This window comes from Notolepis coatsorum (assembly GCF_963971535.1).
Source record: "Notolepis coatsorum genome assembly, chromosome: 3".
Classification (NCBI taxonomy): domain Eukaryota; kingdom Metazoa; phylum Chordata; class Actinopteri; order Aulopiformes; family Paralepididae; genus Notolepis; species Notolepis coatsorum.
In genome coordinates, this window is record NC_140167.1 from 27,723,249 (window position 1) to 27,748,248 (window position 25,000).

At 45.4% G+C, this 25,000-nt stretch overlaps 1 protein-coding gene across 1 annotated transcript in view; it reads left to right on the top strand.

Moving 5' to 3' along the window:
- Positions 1 to 25,000, top strand: part of prkd3 (protein kinase D3) — a 97,581-nt gene that overhangs the window by 32,682 nt on the left and 39,899 nt on the right. Inside the window, 1 exon segment of the mRNA XM_084310962.1 lies at positions 12,770 to 12,908. Within this exon segment, the coding sequence (XP_084167088.1) occupies positions 12,770 to 12,908 (139 nt within the window).

The window sequence follows — 25,000 nt, forward strand, 5'->3', positions numbered from 1 at the left end:
TCTGACTGCAAGCTAGCCTAGCTTAGCGCAAATGAATGGAAGCGTATACGGACCACTAGCCTAGCTTAAAACTCTGGGAGAGGTGTTTTTGGCCAACAGCTAGGCTAGCTGGTCTGTATCATAATCCTAATTTATGCAAATGACATGTCGTCAGTTTGTGACTGCAACTTGTTCCTGTTCGCGGACGACTCAGCCCTGCTGGTCTCTGACAAGAACAAGTTACAGGTTGAAAAAACCCTCAGCTCTGAACTAGGCAGAATCTGCACCTGGCTCGCTGATAACAAACTATCATTACACATGGGCAAAACAGAGTCCATTCTCCTCGGTTCAAATAACAAACTCAGCAAGACCGACGGCTTCTCAGTTACAGTGGGTGACAATATTGTCACAAGGAAAGATGAAATTACCTACCTGGGTTCCATCCTAGAGGCTAATCTTTCCTGTGACAAAATGGCATCCAATGTAATAATAAAAGTCAACCAACGAACTCGATTCTTGTACCGGATCTCCTCTCTGGTAAACAAGAATACCCTGAAGACTCTGGCAGGAGCACTCATTCAAGGGTACTACGACTATGCTTGCACCTCATGGTACCAAAGCACCTCAAAGGCGCTAAAAACAAAATGACAAACATCTCAAAACAAACTGGTCAGACTACTGCTTGACCTTACTCCTAGAACCCACCTCACCCCTGCCCATAATCAATACAGTGATGCCCTGTTCCACAACACACATCGTGCAGCCCTACTTTAGAGGCGTGAGGTCCTGTTCCATCACATGTATCGTGCAGCCCTACTTTAGAGGCGTGAGGTCCTGTTCCACAACACACATCGTGCAGCCCTACTTTAGAGGCGTGAGGTCCTGTTCCATCATGTATCGTGCAGCCCTACTTTAGAGGCGTGAGGTCCTGTTCCATCACATGTATCGTGCAGCCCTACTTTAGAGGCGTGAGGTCCTGTTACATCACATGTATCGTGCAGCCCTACTTTAGAGGCGTGAGGTCTTGTTCCATCACATGTATCGTGCAGCCCTACTTTAGAGGCGTGAGGTCCTGTTCCATCACATGTATCGTGCAGTCCTACTTTAGAGGCGTGAGGTCCTGTTCCATCACATGTATCGTGCAGCCCTACTTTAGAGGCGTGAGGTCCTGTTCCATCACATGTATCGTGCAGCCCTACTTTAGAGGCGTGAGGTCCTGTTCCATCACATGTATCGTGCAGCCCTACTTTAGAGGCGTGAGGTCTTGTTCCATCACATGTATCGTGCAGCCCTACTTTAGAGGCGTGAGGTCTTGTTCCATCACATGTATCGTGCAGCCCTACTTTAGAGGCGTGAGGTCTTGTTCCATCACATGTATCGTGCAGCCCTACTTTAGAGGCGTGAGGTCCTGTTCCATCACATGTATCGTGCAGCCCTACTTTAGAGGCGTGAGGTCCTGTTCCACAACATGCACTGTGCAGGCAGTGCAGCCCTACTTTAGAGGTTTGACCTTCTGTTCCACAACACGCATCGTGCAGCCCTCGCTACAGTTAGGGGTTTATACACAATAGTGAATCCATTTCCCATTGAAGTAGCATTTGTGGGAACTGTCACGAGATAAGAGCGAGGTTCCTTCATGGGTCATTGTCATTTCCTTCAAAAACCTCACTGTGCTTTCTGACAAACACACACACACACACACACACACACACACACACACACACACACACACACACACACACACACACACACACACACACACACACACACACACACACACACACACATTCAGCAGCCAGTGACCACAGGCTCTTTCCGTTGTGTGGAATGTTATCTTCCCAGCTCTCTTATCATCCCATCAGTACAATTGCGGCTAGGGGTGATCTCTAATAGTGGAATTATTGTGTGAGTGCGTGCATGAGTGTGTGTGTGAGCTGAGCGCTCTTGTGTGTGTGTGTGAGCGGAGTGCGCTTTTGTGTGTGATCGGAGTGTGCTTGTGTGTGTGTGTGAGCGGAGTGCGCTTTTGTGTGTGATCGGAGTGTGCTTGTGTGTGTGTGTGTGAGAGTGTACGTGCGCACACTCGTATTAGCGCATCTCCATCACCAGTTCCCATGAAATGGGACGTATCACTACCACCAGGTCAAATTCAATGTGAGAAGACATTTTATTTGTTCCGTTCATGGTAATGCACAGTAATGCACACTTCCATAAAAGAAAAAAAGGATTTCATAATCAAAGCCCCTCTCAATTTGCACCTCTCAATTTGCACATTCCATGAGAGAATAGTATCGTATTTTGCCTGCCCCCTTACTCAAAACAATAAATAAACAATAGAAGTAGGTGGTTTGTAATCAATACTTACAATAACATGAGAAAAATAGAGAAAGAAATAGAGTCATAGGGAAAGCGATTACCCCTCAACTTCATAAAGTCTAAATGTTCTTTCTTTATACATTTTCTTGAACTGACAGATATTTATACAACTCTTTAAATCATTCTGTGGAGAATTCCAGTTTTACGCCACATATTGAAATACACATCTGCTTTAAAGTCGTCCTACATACTGATGCTTAAAATTGTATTTCCTTCTATGGTTCTCGTCCTCTGAGCTAAAAACTAACAACTTCTGGCAATACTCTGCTTTTCATAAGTCCTGACTTGATAAACAGTATGTTGGTGTGTTCTCTTGAATCCACTTCATGGACAAATCTTACTGCTCTGTTTTGTAATATAAAAAATGGCTTTATATTGTATGTGTTGCCCCACACTTCTACAGAGTAACTAAAATATGGCAAATAAGTGAATAATACAGAATTCACATTGCCTTGTAGTCTAACATACTTTGCTTTGTTCAAAAGAGAATTATATTCTATTATATTCTATTCTTAGACACCTCTGTTTTTACATAATGCTATGTGAGATTTCCATGTCAAATTGTCATCCATTATTACACCCACAAATCTAAATTCAAATACTCTTTCTATATGAACTCCATCTATAGAGTAAAGCTTTTTCATCCTTTTTTAGATTTATTTTTTTCTTTCCTGTCTTTCTTAAAGGAACAATCCACCAAAAAATGAAGCTTGCACACGTATCCCACACGGTCCCCATGAGAGTTAATGAGTTAAAGAGTTGGAGTATGTGATGTCATCATGATGTCATGTATTCCAGGAAGTACAGTATTAAATGCAACTCTGTGAGATGATGAAAATGAACAAACAGCGAGTGGTTAAAAGCACACGCCAAGACATTTCTTCCACTGTCATCATTTAACTGAGCTGTATTTAGTACTTCCCTAAATCAATGACATCACAATGACATTACACCTTTGTAGTTGTTGGGATACACTGTGTGATTACGGACATAATAAACCTGCTTTTCTTAATTTTTTTGGGGGGGTGTGTTCCTTTAACTCATTGTACGCCACGGATTAGTCTCATCCTGTAGTAGCTACCGCCACCGCTGTAAACGGTGGGAGTCACTCACCTTGTTTGCAGGGCTATAACTATTTAAATATTATAGCTATGGATGCAATACTATGGCCCATTTGACATAGTGTATCTATCGTTCAAGATGTGAAAAAGGAATATTTGTTCCATCCATACATTCTCGTTTTATACCGTGGTGAATATAATTATGGTTTTAGAGTGGTCTATCTCTAGGGTAATTCCTGGGAGGCTAGTAATAGCCCGCGACGCATATTATACTTAATCCATTGGCATTTCGTCCCTATACACGCTACAATAAAAAATTCAAATGCATATGATCGGTATATTATGTTTATATTATGTTCCATCATGCATGCATGAAAGGGGGGGGGTAGTTTCTGATTAATTGATTGTCATTCGCTAGTACAACAGCATATGCTGATCAGGGCGATGGCTATGAAAACAATGCACAACCAAGCTGAAATTGACGTTAAATTGCTCTTACCTGTGGCCGATGAGATTCCAAAAAGAATATTCCAATTATTTGATTGCCATCTGCTAGATCGTATGTCCATTTTGGCCCACGCCATAACCCCCCACAGCATAATGAATCGGGCGTCTTGAAAGCGATTCAATGCGATCGGGTGAAGATCTTGATCCACGTTACTAGAAAACTCCGCCCGGATGGCTTTCAATGATACAGACTCATAGACAGAGTCACAAAGGAAGTGCGACATTGGCCTCATACCACCAGGCGGCGGTATTGGACCTTTGCAATCTCAGACACATTGCCACACAGTACCACAGCCTTCCTGTATGATTTATGAATGGAAATAGCGAATAAAAGAAATAACGATCCAATAACGAGTATACTCGTTGTTGGCGTTATTCGATTGGTGGCCAATAACGAGTATACTCGTCGTTGGCGGGGAATGAGTTAAGGGTAATCCTCTCAACTACTCTTATCTGAGCTGAGTGAGACGTGAGATGTTGAGTCAGGTGATGATAGGTGAATGTTTATCCCTGGACCATTGCGTGTGTGTGTGCGCGTGTGTCTGAATGTCTGCGATTCGGACTGTATGTCTTCATCTTGGCATCCGAGAGGCACCAGGTGTCCGTCTCTCTCCAGTGTCCAGTGCCAACCCTGGTGCCCTTGGGCCTCGCCCTGGCGCTCTTGTCATTGTTCCGCGCCAGCATTGTGTGTGTGTGCGTGCAACCCGGGCTCGGCTCGGGAAACAGCTGGCGGACCTTCCGACACCAGCCCGCTTGGCATCAACGACTGGGTCTCGTTGTCTCTTTAGTCTGAAACACACGGTTCCCCCCCACGATTGCCCACTTTGATGCCCTGCTACACAGGATATACCCCCAGCGTCCATCGTCTGTCCACTCTCTCTCTCTCTCTCTCTCTCTCTCTCTCTCTCTCTCTCTCTCTCTCTCTCTCTCTCTCTCTCTCTCTCTCTCTCTCTTCCTCTCCGTCCACCACCGAGCAGTCTCGTCTCCTAGCGGGCGGCTAGGAGGACAGGAGATGAGAGAATGCTTTCCCTTGGCCGGTGGTCAGACGCTTGGGGGAAACAGCAGGAAGAATAGTCAACACGTCAATGATGACTAATGGGGATCCTAATAAACATAAACAGCCTTTCCATGAGCTTAGGGAGATGAGGAGGTGAGGAGGGGGGGGTGGGGGAGGGCGTGTGCCAAACGGAGAGATTTGGCGTATTTTTTGCCAGAGGCTGGTCTGGCTTGGCGTGACCTTCCCCTCACGTGATCCGTCTTCGGGAGAACGGAGAGAAAGACTGGCTGCAGTGCAGAGGAGCCACGACACCACAGGTTAAAGGTTAACTAATTCCCCGCCAACGACGAGTATACTCGTTATTTGATCGTTATTTCTTTTATTCGATATTTCTATTCATTACAGGCCCACTGACTCAGGGTTAACATAGGGAATCGCATTGAGAATGCCTAGGTCCAATACCGGCCGCATCACGCTAGACGGCGGTATCGAGCACCCTTTCTACCCTTGTATCTTTCTCTGTGGGACGGCCCCAGGTCTCGGGTTACATTTTTCCTTGTCGGGCAAGATGAACGGTTCTGCCGGTTACATTGAAGCGCGTCAAATATCTCCGATCCATATGTTGTGGTGAATTATGCCGTTGAGCAAATGGACATTGGATATACCAGATGGCGATCAAACAATTGGAATATTCTTTTTGGATTACTCCCGGCCACAGGTAAGGGCGATTTGATGTCAATTTTAGCTTGATCCTGCAATGCTTTCATACTGATCGGGCTGATAACTGTTTTTAGTGTTTAATGCGAATGCCGTTACTGACAATCAAATAATCAGAAACTACCCCCCCCCCCCTTTCATGCATTCATGATGGAACATAATACCTATAATGTGGATTTGATTCCGGAACAATATCGGGTTCAGGCAAGAAACGGCAACCTCTACAATGGAATCGACGTATACTGCCATAACTAAGCATTTCATGAATTACCCTAGACCGCTCTAAAACCATACTTATATTCACCACGGTATAACACGGGAGCGTATGGATGCAAAAATTATCTCTTTTTTTGCATCTTGACCGGAAGAAACTCAATGTCAAATGACTATAGTATTGTATCCATGGCTATAATATAGAATATAGATTTAGCTCTACAAACAAGGTGACTAACTCCCATCGTTTACAGCGTGGCAGTAGCTTCCACAGGATAAGGCTAATAGCTGGCAGCCAATGAGTTAAAGGTGCTGTAAGTGGTGTATTTTTGTTAATATACGTTTTAAATAGCTCTACATTCCGACAGTCTTCACCGGTATAGAGTGTCTGGTCAGTAACATGGGTCTCCCAGTCCCTCCACTCTGCAGTAAACACAAAATACATTTCCTGGTATCCCACATTTTCTGACTGATTATTTTATCATAGTACACGGTGGTGTAGGGGTTAACACTGTCGCCTCACAGCAAGAAGGTCCAGGGTTCGATTCCCGCTTGGGGACCAGGTTTCCGCGTTGCCAGGTACCCAGGTGGGGTATCTCCCAGGCCTTTCTGTGTAGAGTTTGCATGTTCTCCCCGTGCTCGCAAGGGTTTCCGCCCCGATAAGATAAACCCAATGGAAAAACATGCACAACAGATCGCTAACGCTGTCGCATCCCTGACGAAGATGGACAGGTGCACTTGGATTGGTCCCCGGGGTGCGGCCCCTTGCCGATGCCCCTATCTGCTCCCGGCTGCCCTTGGGGTGAAGGACGACAGGATGGGTCAAGTGCAGAGACTCAATCGCATCGGCGACCCAACTAACTGCATGTGTGTGTGTTCCTGTGTGTGTGCCGCTCATCGCATGTGTGTCTGCCTGCATGCCAAAGAAAGACTTATCCAAAGTCCAGTTATTATTATTCTAATTTTACTTGTTTCAAGCACATCATTTGTGTAAAACTAATTTGTATTTCTTGGAGTTCTCTCTCCTGATTGGGTTAGGGTTAGGGTTAGGGTTAGGGTTAGGGTTAGGGTTAGGGTTAGGGAACGAGATAACAGACAATGTATTTTCTGTTTACTGCAGAGTGGAGGGACTGGGAGACCCATGTTACTGACAAGACACCCTATGATGGCTGTCGGAGTTTGGAGCTATTATTTTAACACGTAGGCCACTTATATTACAATATAATACATCACCTTTAACACCCACAGAAATAGTTATTGGCATGTGTGTATGCTTGTGTTTGTTTGTTTGTATGTATATGTGTGTCTGTGTGTCTATGCGTATACAGCATCTGCACGTGTAACCCTCGCCTCCTGCCACGAACAGTGGCCTCTACCAGACTCCCAGCAGGCCCTCTGTACAGGAAGTGACTCAGTATTGACTGGCGCTCCACTTCCTGCACGCTGATTCTCCTCTACTCCTCTCAGGATGTTTACCTCCTCCTCTCCCCTCCCCTCCTCATTGGCCCACTTGGCTCGATGACCTCACCGCAGGCCTCCCTCTGATCCACGTCACCCCCCCCCCCCCCCCCCCCCCCCTTCATGACATCACCGGCTACTGGACATTTGATGGAGTTGTTGAAGTGACCTCATATGGCATGTGATCATGGACCTCATATCTTCACACTCGTGAAGCTCGTTCTGGGGGGGAGGGGTAGCCATCCCTGCTTAGTATTACAGCCCTCAGGTTTCTTTTTGGGCATCATTAGGAACAGTCACTTTATCACAGTCATGTAGTAGTTTTCTTATTCATGATCTCTCGTTCTGGGGTCAAAAATCATTCTCCTCCCACTATCATCGAAAAGACCATTGGACCTCATTCACCAGCATTGTCTCCTTGGAAGGTCGTAAGAGAAAGTCGACAACAATTACCCCCGGATTCACCAACGTGTGGAGAGGTTGTCTTAACTTGCCAAATGATCTCAGCTGCGATCCCCTGAATGAGATACGTCACTCATTCACAAACTGGAATGCGTTTGCATACAGACACGCCCCTCCAGCTCATTATAATGCAAGGGCCATGCGCAAAACAAGCTTCGGCATTGCCCTGTATTCAACAGGTAGCGAGGAAGCGCTTTGCGACGGATCAAAATTAGATTAGATTCAAATGTATTGTCATCATACAGCACACCATACCTATAGTCGAATAGACTGTATTAATATTTCATATTCATAAATCAAATCAAATAATAATCACATTTATTTGTAAGGCCTGTCATACCGTCTTGTTGCACGCTCCTGGCCACCTGCTGCAGCACGCTCCTGGCCACTTGCTGGCGCTGCACACACACACGCACGCACACACACGCGCGCGCATACACACACACACTCACTATATAATGAATGAACAGTAGGCTTATATTATTCTAATTACTTGTTTCATTAGGAGATAGTAGATACTGTATGCGCTGCCCTATAGGGAGGTGTAGTCTGACGTCGCTTTGGACCGCCCGCGAGGTCCACCCGTATAGGGATTTATCATTGGGTAAATGGATTATCGGCTATTGTAACAATTCTGCCTCATGAACATTGGAAAGCTTTCCATTTTTGGACAAAATTAGTTCACTTCTATCACTAACATTATTGTTTAAGCTTTTTTGGTTGAAATACAATTCTATGATTTTTTTTTTTACGGTTAATTGCGAATATTTTCATGTTGAGCTATAGATTGTGGATGAATATATGCACAGAAAGGTACACCATGCAAATGTTCATGCTTTATTTGTTTTAAACGAGACGATTTAGAATTGGGCAATGGGGAAATACGTTGCAATTTTGCGAGGTGGACCGGCCGGAAACAGCAATGACGTAACCAAGCTACACCTCCCTATAGTAGTACGTACAGTACACATCTTAGCATGACATCTTAAGGCCGGTACAGAGTCGGGCGTAAGCGGACCAGACTCCACAGAGGCGTCGGGCACCGGTGTCACACTGCTCGGCGTGTTGGTTGACCTGCATTAAATGTAGTAAACTGGCATGAGAAATGTAGGAAATTGGTAAGCGGCTGGTAAGCTTGACTAAAACCTCAAATGATTGCGGACATGCCATGCTGAGTCAGCTCACAGTACGCCCGACTCTGTGGCGGCCTTAACTGTACTTACTGTACGTACTATAATAGGGCAGAGCATAAAGTATCTACTATCTCCTAATGAAACAAGTAATTATTATAAAAAATAATAATTGGCTGCAATTGATCTTTAAATGTATCCATTACGACTATCCTGCCTATCTAAATTCCTATCTAAATCTGCATTCTCAAAAGCAATGGCCAAGAAATCTTTCACGTTCAAAGCCCCCTCCGACTGGAATAACCTACCTGTGTTATCATTCAATCCATATCTTCTTAAAAACGCTGTTCTAACGTTATGGTTAATTGTACATGCTTCCTCGGTGGGGCTCCTGCGCTGTATGCGGGTGTTACGGGTTAGCTAGTTGGCTCTACTCCTATTTCTAGGCAGGGGGGGCGTGATTGGTTGATTTGGGGCGCTCGTGAGCGGGATGGCTGTGCTCCGCTTCTCCTGCCAGTCCTGGAGCTCAATACCTATTACATCCTGTATTCTATTCACCCTTTGAATGTTTTGTTGGGCCTTTCTCGCGGCGGCTGCCTGGCGGTGTCATCACGGGGTAAGCATATTCGTTTGCCCTGCGGTGGCATCGTCAGGTGGCCACCGTGGAGTCGGCCTATTATGATGGAGAATGATGTGTACTTGTTCTGTTGTATGTTTTTGTATGTGTCTCTTTTTCTTTTTGTGTGTTATCTGTTCTGTTTCTGTATTACATTGCACACAATTTGGGACCCTCTCGAAAACGAGATACTGTATCTCAAGTGGTTTTCCTAATAAAGAATTTCAATATAATTAGAATAATATAAGCCTACTGTTCATTCATTACACACGTAGGCTATACAGTGTGCATGTGTGTGAATGTGTGTGTGTGTGTGTGTGTCTGCTGAACAGGTGGCCAGGAGCACGCAACAAGACGATATAAATATGGAATATTAATGATCTATTCCACTATATATCCACACGATTAGCTTCTTATTTATACATCCACTGTCATTTGCAGTGTTGGTGTAGTGTTTTTATTTATTTACGGACATCACGATGCCTCTTGAGGCTGCATGACTGTAAATGGAAAACAAATTAATTTTATCATACAAATATTGTCATATTTATTATTATTATGATTAATTAATTCCAAGGATGCCTGTAGAGTTGACATGAACTAAATCACCATGATTCCTCCCAAATAAAGCCCTTAAGAACACGGCGCACACCAGTCTGTCCGACTTACGTCTGCTCTTCAGCGCTCCAAAATCCTGCTCTTAGTTAAAGGAAAACTCCAACATTTTGGGAAATTAGCTTATTTGCCATCTACCCTGGAGTTAGACAAGAAGATACATACCTTTTTCTTCTCTGTGCATGCAGTAGGAGTAGGAAGACGTTTGGAACTAGGCTAATGGAGGAACCTACTTCCAGTGACTGACGCTAAGCTAGGCTAACGGTGCGTGTCTTCCTACTCCTGCTGCAGCACAGAGAAGAAAAAGGGTATGTATCTTCTTGTCTAACTCCAGGGTAGATGACAAAAAAGCTAATTTCCCAAAATGTTGGAGTTTTCCTTTAAGACCGAATCCATTGGTGAATCCCAAAATCGGGCCCGAAAATGTGGAAAAAGTGGAGCTGGGACAAAAATGTGTCTGATCTTTTGTCTTAAAAGTCCGTTGGTGAATGAGACCCGTTGTCGGCTTTGATCTTCTGACTCTTTTTCCTTTTGTTAGTTACAGGCTCAGTTGTATTTGCTCCTCAACCCAGTGTGATGGCGGTCGGGGGAAAGGTATCGGCCTCCATTGAAAGGTCATTTTAGTGGTATTTCCTCTTTGCTTTATTCTTTGCATTCCTCTGTGGGGAGGTCAGGCATTCTGAACGTGAGCTCTTTTCCTGAGCCGCTGGGATCAGAACCATGTCGACTGGTGACGTCAACCCTCCTGAAGCTGCCTGTCGACGGGGGATAGGAGTGTGTGTGGTTGTGTGGGAGGCATGAAGTGGTTAGGGGTTGTAGGAGCGTGTGTGTGTGTGTGTGTGTGTGTGTGTGTGTGTGCGAGTGTGGTTGTATAGGAGGTGTGGGGTGGGTAGGGGTTGTAGGAGTGTGTGTGTGTGTGTGTGTGCGCGCGTGTGGTTGTGTAGGAGGTGTGGGGTGGGTAGGGATTGTAGGAGTGTGTGTGTGTGTGTGTGTGTGTGCGCGCGCGCCTGTGTGTGCATGTGGTTGTGTGGTAGGCATGGGGTGGGTAGGGGTTGTAGGAGTGTGTGTGTGTGTGTGTGTGTGTGTGTGTGTGTGTGTGTGTGTGTGTGTGTGTGTGTGTGTGTGTGTGTGTGTGTGTGTGTGTGTGTGTGTGTGTGTGTGTGTGTGTGTGTGTGTGTGTGTGTGTGTGTGTGTGTGTGTGTGTGTGTGTGTGTGTGTGTGTGTGTGTGTGTGTGTGTGTAATTCCTTGTGGCAAAGGCAAATTAAACAGATGTGTCAGTTTCTCTCTCTCTCTCTTCTCTCTCTCTCTCTCTCTCTCTCTCTCTCTCTCTCTCGGTTTCTCTCTATTTCTCTCTCTCCCTCTCTCTCTCTCTCTCTCTCTCTCTGTTTCTCTCTCTGTTTCTCTCTCTCTCTTTCTCTCTCTCTCTCTCTCTCTCTCTCTCTCTCTCTCTCTCTCTCTCTCTCTCTCTCTCTCTCTCTCTCTCTCTCTCTCTCTGTTTCTCTCTCTCTCTCTGTCTCTCTCTCTCATCTAGTATGTATTCACTCTGTGAGCTGACGTAATAACTCTACAGTACATACCGTTTCCTTATTCCCTTTTTTCTTTTTAGATGCGAAACACCTCAAAGACCGGCAATGTCACTAACATACTCCTTCAGACACGCTGCTCTGCCTCTAGTGGTGGCTCACCTGCATGGCACTACACTTCACGTTCATGCCACTTTGTGTCCTGGTTTTTCGGATGAAGGTCCATCACAGATTTATGACACTTTCCTAGGAAATATTGTACATGTCCTCTCTTGCATCTCTTGCATCTTGTTGTGTGGGAGGGATGAAGTGGTTAGGGGTTGTAGGAGTGTGTGTGTGTGTGTGTGTGTGTGTGTGTGTGTGTGTGTGTGTGTGTGTGTGTGTGTGTGTGTGTGTGTGTGTGTGTGTGTGTGTGTGTGTGTGTGTGTGTGTGTGTGTGTGTGTGTGTGTGTGTGTGTGTGTGTGTGTGTGTGTGTGTGTGTGTGCGGTTGTGTAGGAGGTGTGGGGTGGGTAGGGATTGTAGGAGTGTGTGTGGGTGTGTGTGCGCGCCTGTGTGTGCATGTGGTTGTGTGGTAGGCATGGGGTGGGTAGGGGTTGTAGGAGTATGTGTGTGTGTGTAATTCCTTGTGGCAAAGGCAAATTAAACAGATGTGTCAGCCTCTCTCTCTCTCTCTCTCTCTCTCTCTCTCTCTCTCTCTCTCTCTCTGTTTCTCTCTCTCGGTCTCTCTCTCTCATCTAGTATGTATTCACTCTGTAAGCTGATGTAATAACTCTACAGTACATACCGTTTCCTTATTCCCTTTTTTCTTTTTAGATGCGATACACCTCAAAGACCGGCAATGTCACTAACATACTCCTTCAGACACGCTGCTCTGCCTCTAGTGGTGGCTCACCTGCATGGCACTACACTTTGCGTCCTGGTTTTTCGGATCAAGGTCGATCACAGATTTATGACACTTTCCTAGGAAATATTGTACATTATACTTTGTCCTCTCTTGCATCATCTATCACATGACCCTTTCCCATTGTCTCCACCTCTCTCTCTCTCTCTCTCTCTCTCTCTCTCTCTCTCTCTCTCTCTCTCTCTCTCTCTCTCTCCCTCTCTCTCTCTCTCCAGTTCCCAGAGTGTGGCTTCTTCGGCATGTACGACAAGATCCTGCTGTTCCGCCACGACCTGAACTCAGAGAACATCCTCCAGAGGCTGCTGTCAGCAGAGGACATCCATGAAGGAGACCTCATCGAGGTGGTGCTCTCTGGTATGTAGTGGTGCTCTCTGGTATGTAGTGGTGCTCTCTGGTATGTAGTGGTGCTCTCTGGTATGTAGTGGTGCTCTCTGGTATGTAGTGGTGCTCTCTGGTATGTAGTGGTGCTCTCTGGTATGTAGAGTACATGTGGTGCTCTCTGGTATGTAGAGTACATGAGGTGCTCTCTGGTATGTAGTGGTGCTCTCTGGTATGTAGAGTACATGAGGTGCTCTCTGGTATGTAGTGGTGCTCTCTGGTATGTAGAGTACATGAGGTGCTCTCTGGTATGTAGAGTACATGTGGTGCTCTCTGGTATGTAGAGTACATGTGGTGCTCTCTGGTATGTAGAGTACATGTGGTGCTCTCTGGTATGTAGAGTACATGTGGTGCTCTCTGGTATGTAGAGTACATGTGGTGCTCTCTGGTATGTAGAGTACATGTGGTGCTCTCTGGTATGTAGAGTACATGTGGTGCTCTCTGGTATGTAGTGGTGCTCTCTGGTATGTAGTGGTGCTCTCTGGTATGTAGTGGTGCTCTCTGGTATGTAGAGTACATGTGGAGCTCTCTGGTATGTAGAGTACATGTGGTGCTCTCTGGTATGTAGAGTACATGTGGTGCTCTCTGGTATGTAGAGTACATGTGGTGCTCTCTGGTATGTAGAGGTGCTCTCTGGTATGTAGAGTACATAGTGGTGCTCTATGTAGCTACATGTGTTGATGGTAGTGGTACTCTATGTAGCTACATATGTTGATGGAGGTGGTGCTCTATGTAGCTACATGTGTTGATGGTAGTGGTGCTCTATGTAGCTACATGTGTTGATGGTAGTGGTGCTCTATGTAGCTACATGTGTTGATGGAGGTGGTGCTCTATGTAGAGTACATGTGTTGATGGTAGTGGTGCTCTATGTAGCTACATGTGTTGATGGAGGTGGTGCTCTATGTAGCTACATGTGTTGATGGTAGTGGTGCTCTATGTAGCTACATGTGTTGATGGAGGTGGTGCTCTATGTAGCTACATGTGTTGATGGTAGTGGTGCTCTATGTAGGCTACATGTGTTGATGGAGGTGGTGCTCTATGTAGCTACATGTGTTGATGGTAGTGGTGCTCTATGTAGCTACATGTGTTGATGGAAGTGGTACTCTATGTAGCTACATGTGTTGATGGTAGTGGTGCTCTATGTAGCTACATGTGTTGATGGAGGTGGTGCTCTATGTAGCTACATGTGTTGATGGTAGTGGTGCTCTATGTAGCTACATGTGTTGATGGAGGTGGTGCTCTATGTAGCTACATGTGTTGATGGTAGTGGTGCTCTATGTAGGCTACATGTGTTGATGGAGGTGGTGCTCTATGTAGCTACATGTGTTGATGGTAGTGGTGCTCTATGTAGCTACATGTGTTGATGGTAGTGGTGCTCTATGTAGCTACATGTGTTGATGGAAGTGGTGCTCTATGTAGGCTACATGTGTTGATGGTAGTGGTACTCTATGTAGGCTACATATGTTGATGGAGGTGGTGCTCTATGTAGGCTACATGTGTTGATGGTAGTGGTGCTCTATGTAGCTACATGTGTTGATGGTAGTAGTGCTCTATGTAGCTACATGTGTTGATGGTAGTGGTGCTCTATGTAGCTACATGTGTTGATGGAAGTGGTGCTCTATGTAGCTACATGTGTTGATGGTAGTGGTGCTCTATGTAGCTACATGTGTTGATGGAAGTGGTGCTCTATGTAGCTACATGTGTTGATGGAAGTGGTGCTCTATGTAGCTACATGTGTTGATGGAAGTGGTGCTCTATGTAGCTACATGTGTTGATGGAAGTGGTGCTCTATGTAGGCTACATGTGTTGATGGAAGTGGTGCTCTATGTAGCTACATGTGTTGATGGAAGTGGTACTCTATGTAGCTACATGTGTTGATGGAGGTGGTACTCTATGTAGACTACATGTGTTGATGGAAGTGGTACTCTATGTAGGCTACATGTGTTGATGGAGGTGGTACTCTATGTAGACTACATGTGTTGATGGAAGTGGTGCTCTATGTAGCTACATGCGTTGATGGAAGTGGTACTCTATGTAGACTACATGTGTTGATGGAAGTGGTACTCTATGTAGCTACATGTGTTGATGGAGGTGGTACTCTATGTAGGCTACATGTGTTGATGGAAGTGGTACTCTATGTAGGCTACATGTGTTGATGGAAGTGGTGCTCTATGTAGACTACATGCGTTGATTGAAGTGGTGCTCTATGTAGCTACATGTGTTGATGGAAGTGGTGCTCTATGTAGCTACATGTGTTGATGGTAGTGGTGCTCTATGTAGCTACATGTGTTGATGGTAGTGGTGCTCTATGTAGCTACATGTGTTGATGGTAGTAGTGCTCTATGTAGGCTACATGTGTTGATGGAAGTGGTGCTCTATGTAGCTACATGTGTTGATGGAAGTGGTGCTCTATGTAGCTACATGTGTTGATGGTAGTGGTGCTCTATGTAGCTACATGTGTTGATGGTAGTGGTGCTCTATGTAGGCTACATGTGTTGATGGAAGTGGTGCTCTATGTAGCTACATGTGTTGATGGAAGTGGTGCTCTATGTAGCTACATGTGTTGATGGTAGTGGTGCTCTATGTAGGCTACATGTGTTGATGGAAGTGGTGCTCTATGTAGCTACATGTGTTGATTGAAGTGGTGCTCTATGTAGCTACATGTGTTGATGGTAGTGGTGCTCTATGTAGCTACATGTGTTGATGGAGGTGGTACTCTATGTAGCTACATGTGTTGATGGAAGTGGTGCTCTATGTAGCTACATGTGTTGATGGTAGTGGTGCTCTATGTAGCTACATGTGTTGATGGTAGTGGTGCTCTATGTAGGCTACATGTGTTGATGGAAGTGGTGCTCTATGTAGCTACATGTGTTGATGGAAGTGGTGCTCTATGTAGCTACATGTGTTGATGGTAGTGGTGCTCTATGTAGCTACATGTGTTGATGGTAGTGGTGCTCTATGTAGCTACATGTGTTGATGGAAGTGGTACTCTATGTAGCTACATGTGTTGATGGAAGTGGTGCTCTATGTAGCTACATGTGTTGATGGTAGTGGTGCTCTATGTAGCTACATGTGTTGATGGTAATGGTGCTCTATGTAGCTACATGTGTTGATGGTAGTGGTGCTCTATGTAGCTACATGTGTTGATGGAAGTGGTGCTCTATGTAGCTACATGTGTTGATGGAAGTGGTGCTCTATGTAGCTACATGTCGCTGCTGTCGGGACAAAACCTCATAACTCCAAAAACCCAACTTTTCAGCAGATGAAAAAAACTAACACAGATTTGAGGGTGAATAGAGTTAGGAGGTTTAGACAGATGATCGGTTTAATGCTTTCCCATTGTTTAAACTTTGTAAAACCCACACACACATATGGAGGATGATCTACGGAGTTGATTTATATAATAAAAAAAAATTCAAAAAATGGAGTTATGAGGTTTTGTCCCGACAGCAGCGATGTGTTGATTGAAGTGGTGCTCTATGTAGCTACATGTGTTGATGGTAGTGGTGCTCTATGTAGGCTACATGTGTTGATGGAAGTGGTGCTCTATGTAGCTACATGTGTTGATGGAAGTGGTGCTCTATGTAGCTACATGCGTTGATTGAAGTGGTGCTCTATGTAGGCTACATGTGTTGATGGTAGTGGTACTCTATGTAGCTACATGTGTTGATTGAAGTGGTACTCTATGTAGCTACATGTGTTGATTGAAGTGGTGCTCTATGTAGCTACATGTGTTGATTGAAGTGGTACTCTATGTAGCTACATGTGTTGATTGAAGTGGTGCTCTATGTAGCTACATGTGTTGATGGAAGTGGTGCTCTATGTAGCTACATGTGTTGATGGAAGTGGTGCTCTATGTAGCTACATGTGTTGATGGTAGTGGTGCTCTATGTAGCTACATGTGTTGATGGAAGTGGTGCTCTATGTAGCTACATGTGTTGATGGAAGTGGTATTCTATGTAGCTACATGTGTTGATGGTAGTGGTACTCTATGTAGCTACATGTGTTGATGGAAGTGGTGCTCTATGTAGGCTACATGTGTTGATGGTAGTGGTGCTCTATGTAGCCTACATGTGTTGATGGTAGTGGTACTCTATGTAGCTACATGTGTTGATGGTAGTGGTGCTTTATGTAGGCTACATGTGTTGATGGAAGTGGTACTCTATGTAGGCTACATGTGTTGATGGTAGTGGTGCTCTATGTAGGCTACATGTGTTGATGGAAGTGGTACTCTATGTAGCTACATGTGTTGATGGAAGTGGTGCTCTATGTAGCTACATGTGTTGATGGAGGTGGTGCTCTATGTAGGCTACATGTGTTGATGGTAGTGGTGCTCTATGTAGGCTACATGTGTTGATGGTAGTGGTGCTCTATGTAGCTACATGTGTTGATGGTAGTGGTGCTCTATGTAGCTACATGTGTTGATGGAGGTGGTACTCTATGTAGGCTACATGTGTTGATGGTAGCGGTGCTCTATGTAGCTACATGTGTTGATGGTAGTGGTGCTCTATGTAGCTACATGTGTTGATGGTAGTGGTGCTCTATGTAGCTACATGTGTTGATGGTAGTGGTGCTCTATGTAGCTACATGTGTTGATGGAAGTGGTGCTCTATGTAGCTACATGTGTTGATGGTAGTGGTGCTCTATGTAGCTACATGTGTTGATGGTAGTGGTGCTCTATGTAGCTACATGTGTTGATGGAAGTGGTGCTCTATGTAGCTACATGTGTTGATGGAAGTGGTACTCTATGTAGCTACATGTGTTGATGGTAGTGGTGCTCTATGTAGCTACATGTGTTGATGGTAGTGGTGCTCTATGTAGACTACATGTGTTGATGGTAGTGGTGCTCTATGTAGCTACATGTGTTGATGGTAGTGGTGCTCTATGTAGAGTACATGTGTTGATGGTAGTGGTACTCTATGTAGGCTACATATGTTGATGGAGGTGGTACTCTATGTAGCTACATGTGTTGATGGAGGTGGTGCTCTATGTAGCTACATGTGTTGATGGTAGTGGTGCTCTATGTAGCTACATGTGTTGATGGAAGTGGTGCTCTATGTAGCTACATGTGTTGATGGAAGTGGTACTCTATGTAGCTACATGTGTTGATGGAGGTGGTACTCTATGTAGACTACATGTGTTGATGGAAGTGGTACTCTATGTAGGCTACATGTGTTGATGGAGGTGGTGCTCTATGTAGGCTACATGTGTTGATGGAAGTGGTACTCTATGTAGGCTACATGTGTTGATGGAAGTGGTACTCTATGTAGGCTACATGTGTTGATGGAAGTGGTGCTCTATGTAGGCTACATGTGTTGATGGAAGTGGTACTCTATGTAGGCTACATGTGTTGATGGAAGTGGTGCTCTATGTAGCTACATGTGTTGATGGTAGTGGTGCTCTATGTAGGCTACATGTGTTGATGGAAGTGGTGCTCTATGTAGCTACATGTGTTGATGGAAGTGGTGCTCTATGTAGCTACATGTGTTGATGGTAGTGGTGCTCTATGTAGCTACATGCGTTGATTGAAGTGGTGCTCTATGTAGCTACATGTGTTGATTGAAGTGGTACTCTATGTAGCTACATGTGTTGATTGAAGTGGTGCTCTATGTAGCTACATGTGTTGATTGAAGTGGTACTCTATGTAGCTACATGTGTTGATTGAAGTGGTGCTCTATGTAGCTACATGTGTTGATGGAAGTGGTGCTCTATGTAGCTACATGTGTTGATGGTAGTGGTGCTCTATGTAGCTACATGTGTTGATGGAAGTGGTGCTCTATGTAGCTACATGTGTTGATGGAAGTAGTACTCTATGTAGCTACATGTGTTGATGGTAGTGGTACTCTATGTAGCTACATGTGTTGATGGAAGTGGTGCTCTATGTAGGCTACATGTGTTGATGGTAGTGGTGCTCTATGTAGCCTACATGTGTTGATGGTAGTGGTACTCTATGTAGCTACATGTGTTGATGGTAGTGGTGCTATATGTAGGCTACATGTGTTGATGGAAGTGGTACTCTATGTAGGCTACATGTGTTGATGGTAGTGGTGCTCTATGTAGGCTACATGTGTTGATGGAAGTGGTACTCTATGTAGCTACATGTGTTGATGGAAGTGGTGCTCTATGTAGCTACATGTGTTGATGGAGGTGGTACTCTATGTAGACTACATGTGTTGATGGTAGTGGTGCTCTATGTAGGCTACATGTGTTGATGGTAGTGGTGCTCTATGTAGCTACATGTGTTGATGGTAGTGGTGCTCTATGTAGCTACATGTGTTGATGGAGGTGGTACTCTATGTAGGCTACATGTGTTGATGGTAGTGGTGCTCTATGTAGCTACATGTGTTGATGGTAGTGGTGCTCTATGTAGCTACATGTGTTGATGGTAGTGGTGCTCTATGTAGGCTACATGTGTTGATGGTAGTGGTGCTCTATGTAGCTACATGTGTTGATGGAAGTGGTGCTCTATGTAGCTACATGTGTTGATGGCAGTGGTACTCTATGTAGCTACATGTGTTGATGGTAGTGGTGCTCTATGTAGCTACATGTGTTGATGGAAGTGGTGCTCTATGTAGCTACATGTGTTGATGGAAGTGGTACTCTATGTAGCTACATGTGTTGATGGTAGTGGTGCTCTATGTAGCTACATGTGTTGATGGTAGTGGTGCTCTATGTAGCTACATGTGTTGATGGTAGTGGTGCTCTATGTAGCTACATGTGTTGATGGTAGTGGTGCTCTATGTAGCTACATGTGTTGATGGTAGTGGTGCTCTATGTAGCTACATGTGTTGATGGTAGTGGTGCTCTATATAGCTACATGTGTTGATGGTAGTGGTGCTCTATGTAGCTACATGTGTTGATGGAAATGGTACTCTATGTAGCTACATGTGTTGATGGTAGTGGTACTCTATGTAGCTACATGTGTTGATGGAAGTGGTACTCTATGTAGCTACATGTGTTGATGGTAGTGGTGCTCTATGTAGCTACATGTGTTGATGGTAGTGGTGCTCTATATAGCTACATGTGTTGATGGTAGTGGTGCTCTATGTAGCTACATGTGTTGATGGAAATGGTACTCTATGTAGCTACATGTGTTGATGGTAGTGGTACTCTATGTAGCTACATGTGTTGATGGAAGTGGTACTCTATGTAGCTACATGTGTTGATGGTAGTGGTACTCTATGTAGCTACATGTGTTGATGGAAGTGGTACTCTATGTAGCTACATGTGTTAATGGAAGTGGTACTCTATGTAGGCTACATGCGTTGCTTGAAGTGGTGCTCTCTGGTATGTAGGCTACATGTGTTGATGGTAGTGGTGCTCTCTGGTATGTAGGCTACATGATTATTGTTACACCCCTACAATCAAGTCAATCAAACCTGGCCAAATATTAACTGTTCAAACTCTAATGATGTGATGTGATATCCACCATTACCAATACATGGATGTCTGTCATCTTATCAATTAAGATTTTTTTTGTGTGCTTTACACAGACATAAACTGTGCATTTGTTGAAGTGCCTGCTAGTAGTGCGTGCGCACTCTCTCTCTCTCTCTCTCTCTCTCTCTCTCTATCTCTCTCTCTCTCTCTCTCTCTCTCTCTCCCTCTCTCTCTCTCTCTCTCTCTCTCTCATGAAAGTCACCTAACACCACCCCCTGTTACATTACATTTGTAATTTCTGTTAAAAAAGGCTTGGGAATGGCGGGAGGGGGGGGGATATTTCTTTATTATTTCTGTTATTTGAATGTATTGTCTGATGTATGTTTGTAAACTAAAACTAAAACTGCAAATAAAAAATGTAAGTCAAAAAAAAGAAAGAAAAAAGGCTTGGGTACAAGATAGGGCTGGAACAATACGCTTATCTCCAGGGGCCCAATGCCATTATAGACTTCCACGTATGTTCTTTACCTGCGGTGGTGGATGTGGAGTTCCATCATTTATAGTTTCATGCCAATCACAGCGCTTTGCGTAGCTGCGTCGCCCAATGCACAGTTGAATATTGTGGCGCAGGTGCATCTGGTAGAATACTTGGCCTACGCTGGGATCGCAGACACCTCCGGCAGAGCATCAACGACATTTTAACATTTGTATTCTGTCTTTAACAGGCTCTGGTGGGCTCGTTTTTTGTCCATATGAAACTATACATTTTGAGGAATCCAAAGGTACCAGCCATCTCATGCTATCTTATTGGCGAGGGGGGTCGATTTAGCTCCAAAGTTACGCTATTTTGAGCTAGCTTACTTTTGATGAGAGGAAAACGCTGTGGACATGGACATAATCAAAGGGGTCCCTTGACTTCTCACCTCAATATATCTGAATGAACATGGTCTCAATAGAAACACACACGACTCCTCTTTACAGCCAGGTTCATTCATGCTAGTCGCATGCAGAATTAGGTCCAAACCAGGCAGCGGAGCTGCCAACTCTCACGCATCGAGCGTGAGACTCACGTAAATGACCCTCTTCTTGTGTCTGTAAACACGTCCATACGCTTTATGCTTCCCGCTGGAAACGGGTGACGGAACAAATATTGCATTTAAACTTTCATCCCTGTAAGGGCGGCTAGGTGGTGTAGTGGGCAAGGCACTCGCCACCAATGTGGAGACGCTGGGTTTGCATGTTCGAATCCAGCTCTCCACATTGTTTTCAGTTTGGCTGGTCGTCCGTACTAATACAATTGGCCGTATTAGGGGGAGGGAAACTGATGGGTGGTGATCGGGCGTTGTGGACAGCGACTCCCACAGGTCGGTTGGTGCGCCTGCGCAGTAGAATCAGGAAGTGTCGGGGGCAGCGTGAGCCTCCCACGCGTTACTCCTCGCCACTGAGAGATCGAGCTGCGCAGGTGAAAAGATGCGACTGCTGTTACCTCAAGTACCGGAGGGGACTTGTGCTATGTATGACTTGTGGGAGGCAAGAAACAGCGTCCGTGACAGGGGAGGGTTGAATTGGATGATACGAAATTGGGATGGGAGAAAAATATAGAAAATGGGAGAAAAAGTGGATAAAAAAAAAACTTTCATCCCTGTATATACAGTACATATACTAACCATAATATAGACCTGTTCGCTGTATAGAGCCAATCAGCTATATACCAACTGAGTCATGTGACTAAGTTGCCCGTGAGCTGCTGCGCTAAAAAAGTATGACGGGGCTCAGCCTCTATGGAGAAACCACGACACTCCCCTGACTAAAAGTAGTTTCAAACGAAAGCGGCTGCATGTCATTTTGCCAAATCAGCATGGCTGTGAGTGTGAGTCTTTCACCTTTTACATTATCTCGCTTTGGCATGGATTGATTGTTTAGATCGCTAGCATGGCTAACAAATGCAAATATATTGTAGTCTGCCCCGTTGTTCTGACCAGGATTACGTTCCTTTTGCCCCCTTGATGCACGCGCACGCTGAGTCTGATGCGGACAGCGAACAGGTCTATATAGATAGAAGAAATATCTAATATGGAGCTTTCATCGTTTGTAAATTTGACTTGTTGAGTTGAATGTGAAACAAAGATGTGAAACCTCTAGGTACCTCAAGTCGAGTCTACACGCATCATTCTCATGTGTGATCTTTTCTTTTTTTCACCCATGTCAAAGTTTCCGTCAGCTTTTTGCCGGAGACACAGGTGCTTGGTTTCCTCTCATTTCCTGCTGAGAGTGATTCAGCTTCCTGTCGAGTGCCTGAGAGACCAACGACATGGCTCTTAGAATGTGTGCTCTGTTCTGCTCTGTTCCTCTTATCCATCTGTCTTCTACTAGGAAGCACCTGACACCACCTGTCCTGGATATCCTTCTCTCTCTCCTCTCTCTCTCTCTCTCCTCTCTCTCTCTCCTCTCTCTCTCTCTCTGTCTCTCTCTATCTGTCTCCTTCTTTGTCTCTCTCTCTCTTCACGCTCTCTCTCTCTCTCTAGGGGTGAGAGTATTGTTTGGAGGGTTTAAATGGGGGGGTGATCATCCATAGAGTTTCAGGATCTGAGGTTGTTTCAGGGAAGCAGGATGAGAGGAATGTAGACGAAAGGACTGGGAAACTTCCTCCTTTCTGTCTCTGTTTGTGTTGGGCTCTCCTTTGAATCTGTCAGTCTTTGTCTCTCTGTTTCTCTCCCCTCTCTCTCTCTCTCCCTGTCTCTCTCTCCTATCTTGTCCATCGGCAGGTGTTAACCTCGCTGCAGCATCGGGAGCATAATATGTTGAAAGTAAAACACATCTACCACGACACCATCCCTGCAGCCTAGTCCTCATCTTAACCCTCCCAGTCCATATATCACGCGAGAGAGGGGTTTAGTAACGTCAAGACATCTTAGCTATGTTTGAGAAATCCACTTTCCCAAGCCGTTCATTCGGATCACAGAGAGAGAGAAAAGAAAATCAACCTTTTTTTCCGTCCCGCAATTCGTCTTCCGTCAACTCCTCTCCCCGACCGAACCTGTTGTTGCGTCCTGCGTCTTGGGGGGGAGAAGAGAGGTCTGAAGAGGCCTCCCTCGCTGCGAGAGAGAGAGAGAGAGAGGGCTTATTCTTGGCTCGGGACTCAAAGAAGAGGGTTGTTTTCACTGCAGTAAGTGATTGTAGCGGACCCGCCAAGTGTAAACAAGCTGTGATGTGCCGGGACGTCCCTGGCCGTGAAGTGGACACTGCGCAGGCCATCCCGGCCCAGGAGGTTTGAGGTTTGGCCGCGGCTTGTTCCTTCCTCCGCTCTCTTTTCCCCCTCACTTTTCCCACCCCTTGCCAGAAGATCGCCGTCGAGCACTTTCCCCCGCGGCGCGAGATTGATTATTCCACAGCGAACTTCCGTTTGTCATAGATAGGGCGACACTTGTGACTGTCAAGTAGGAAGCTCATTAGCGCCGTCCTCGACCGAAGACATTCCTAGTCGACTGATAGTCGTGGGATTCGTCGACTTGGTTGATCTATTTCCCACATGTAGTCAATCATACAGAAGGACCTCTTTAACTCTAGTCCTTACCAGAGATGTGCTCATTCATTTGATCACAAAATAGCTCATTCAGCATGCAATGAAAACACATTAAATGTTTTTAAACGGGGTGGCTGGGTAGCGCAGTGGACTAAGCGCTCGCCTACCACCGCAGAGACTCTGGGATCGAATCCAGCTGTCAGCGGTACCTCTGGCTTGGTCAGTCATCCCTACTAACACAATTGGCAGTGTTAGCAGGTGGGAAGCCGGTGGGGTATGTATCCTGGTCGTTGTAAACAGCGACTCCTACTGGTCGGTCGGGGCGCCTGTTCAGCAGGGATGGGATCTGGGGGAGATAGTGTGATCCTCCCACGCGTTACACTCCCCCGGTGAGAGTCCTCGCTGTCAGGTGAAAAGAAGCGGCTGGCGACTCCACATGTATCGGAGGAAGACATGTGGTAGTCTTCTCCCTCCCCAGGCCGACAGTAGGGGGCAAAAGCGTGCAACGACCAAGAAGGGAATTGGCATAACGACTAAATTGGGATGGGAGAAAAATACGGAACAAAGGGGAGAAAAGAATTAGTAAAAAGTAGATTAAAAATATTTCTTTTAAATGGGGGGGGGGGGGGGGGGGGTCCCTGAGTCCCTGAGTCCCTGAGTCCCTGAGTCCCTGAGTCCCTGAAGCTCACGGCTTCCAAGCGGAACGTCCCTTAGTTCCAAAAGAACAGATAATACATTAATTGAAGTATTTTCTTTCCCATGAAGAAAAAAATGCGCTGGGTCGGCATTGTTTGATGCTAATTAGCTCGACAGCCATTACATAAAACTGAGACTGTTGAGAGGCGTTTGGCTGTTTTTTTGCAGACGTGTGTGTGTGTGTGTGTGTGTGTGTGTGTGTGTGTGTGTCTGTGTGAAAAGGCTCATGAATGCCTTCTTTCATGTATCTATGCCGCAGAGTTATGTTTGCCTCCATGCCATGTGACTCGCTTGAGTTCTTTTCACCACTTTGAAGTCAGACCCAGAACTGTGCCTTGGAGAGAATATGCTTCCATTAAGTCTCGTCCTCTCAGATGATCTCTTATTAGAGTTGTGTGTGTGTGCGTGTGTGCGTGTGTGTGTCTGTGTGTGTGTGTGTCTGTGTGTGTACAGTACATGCGTCTCTCCC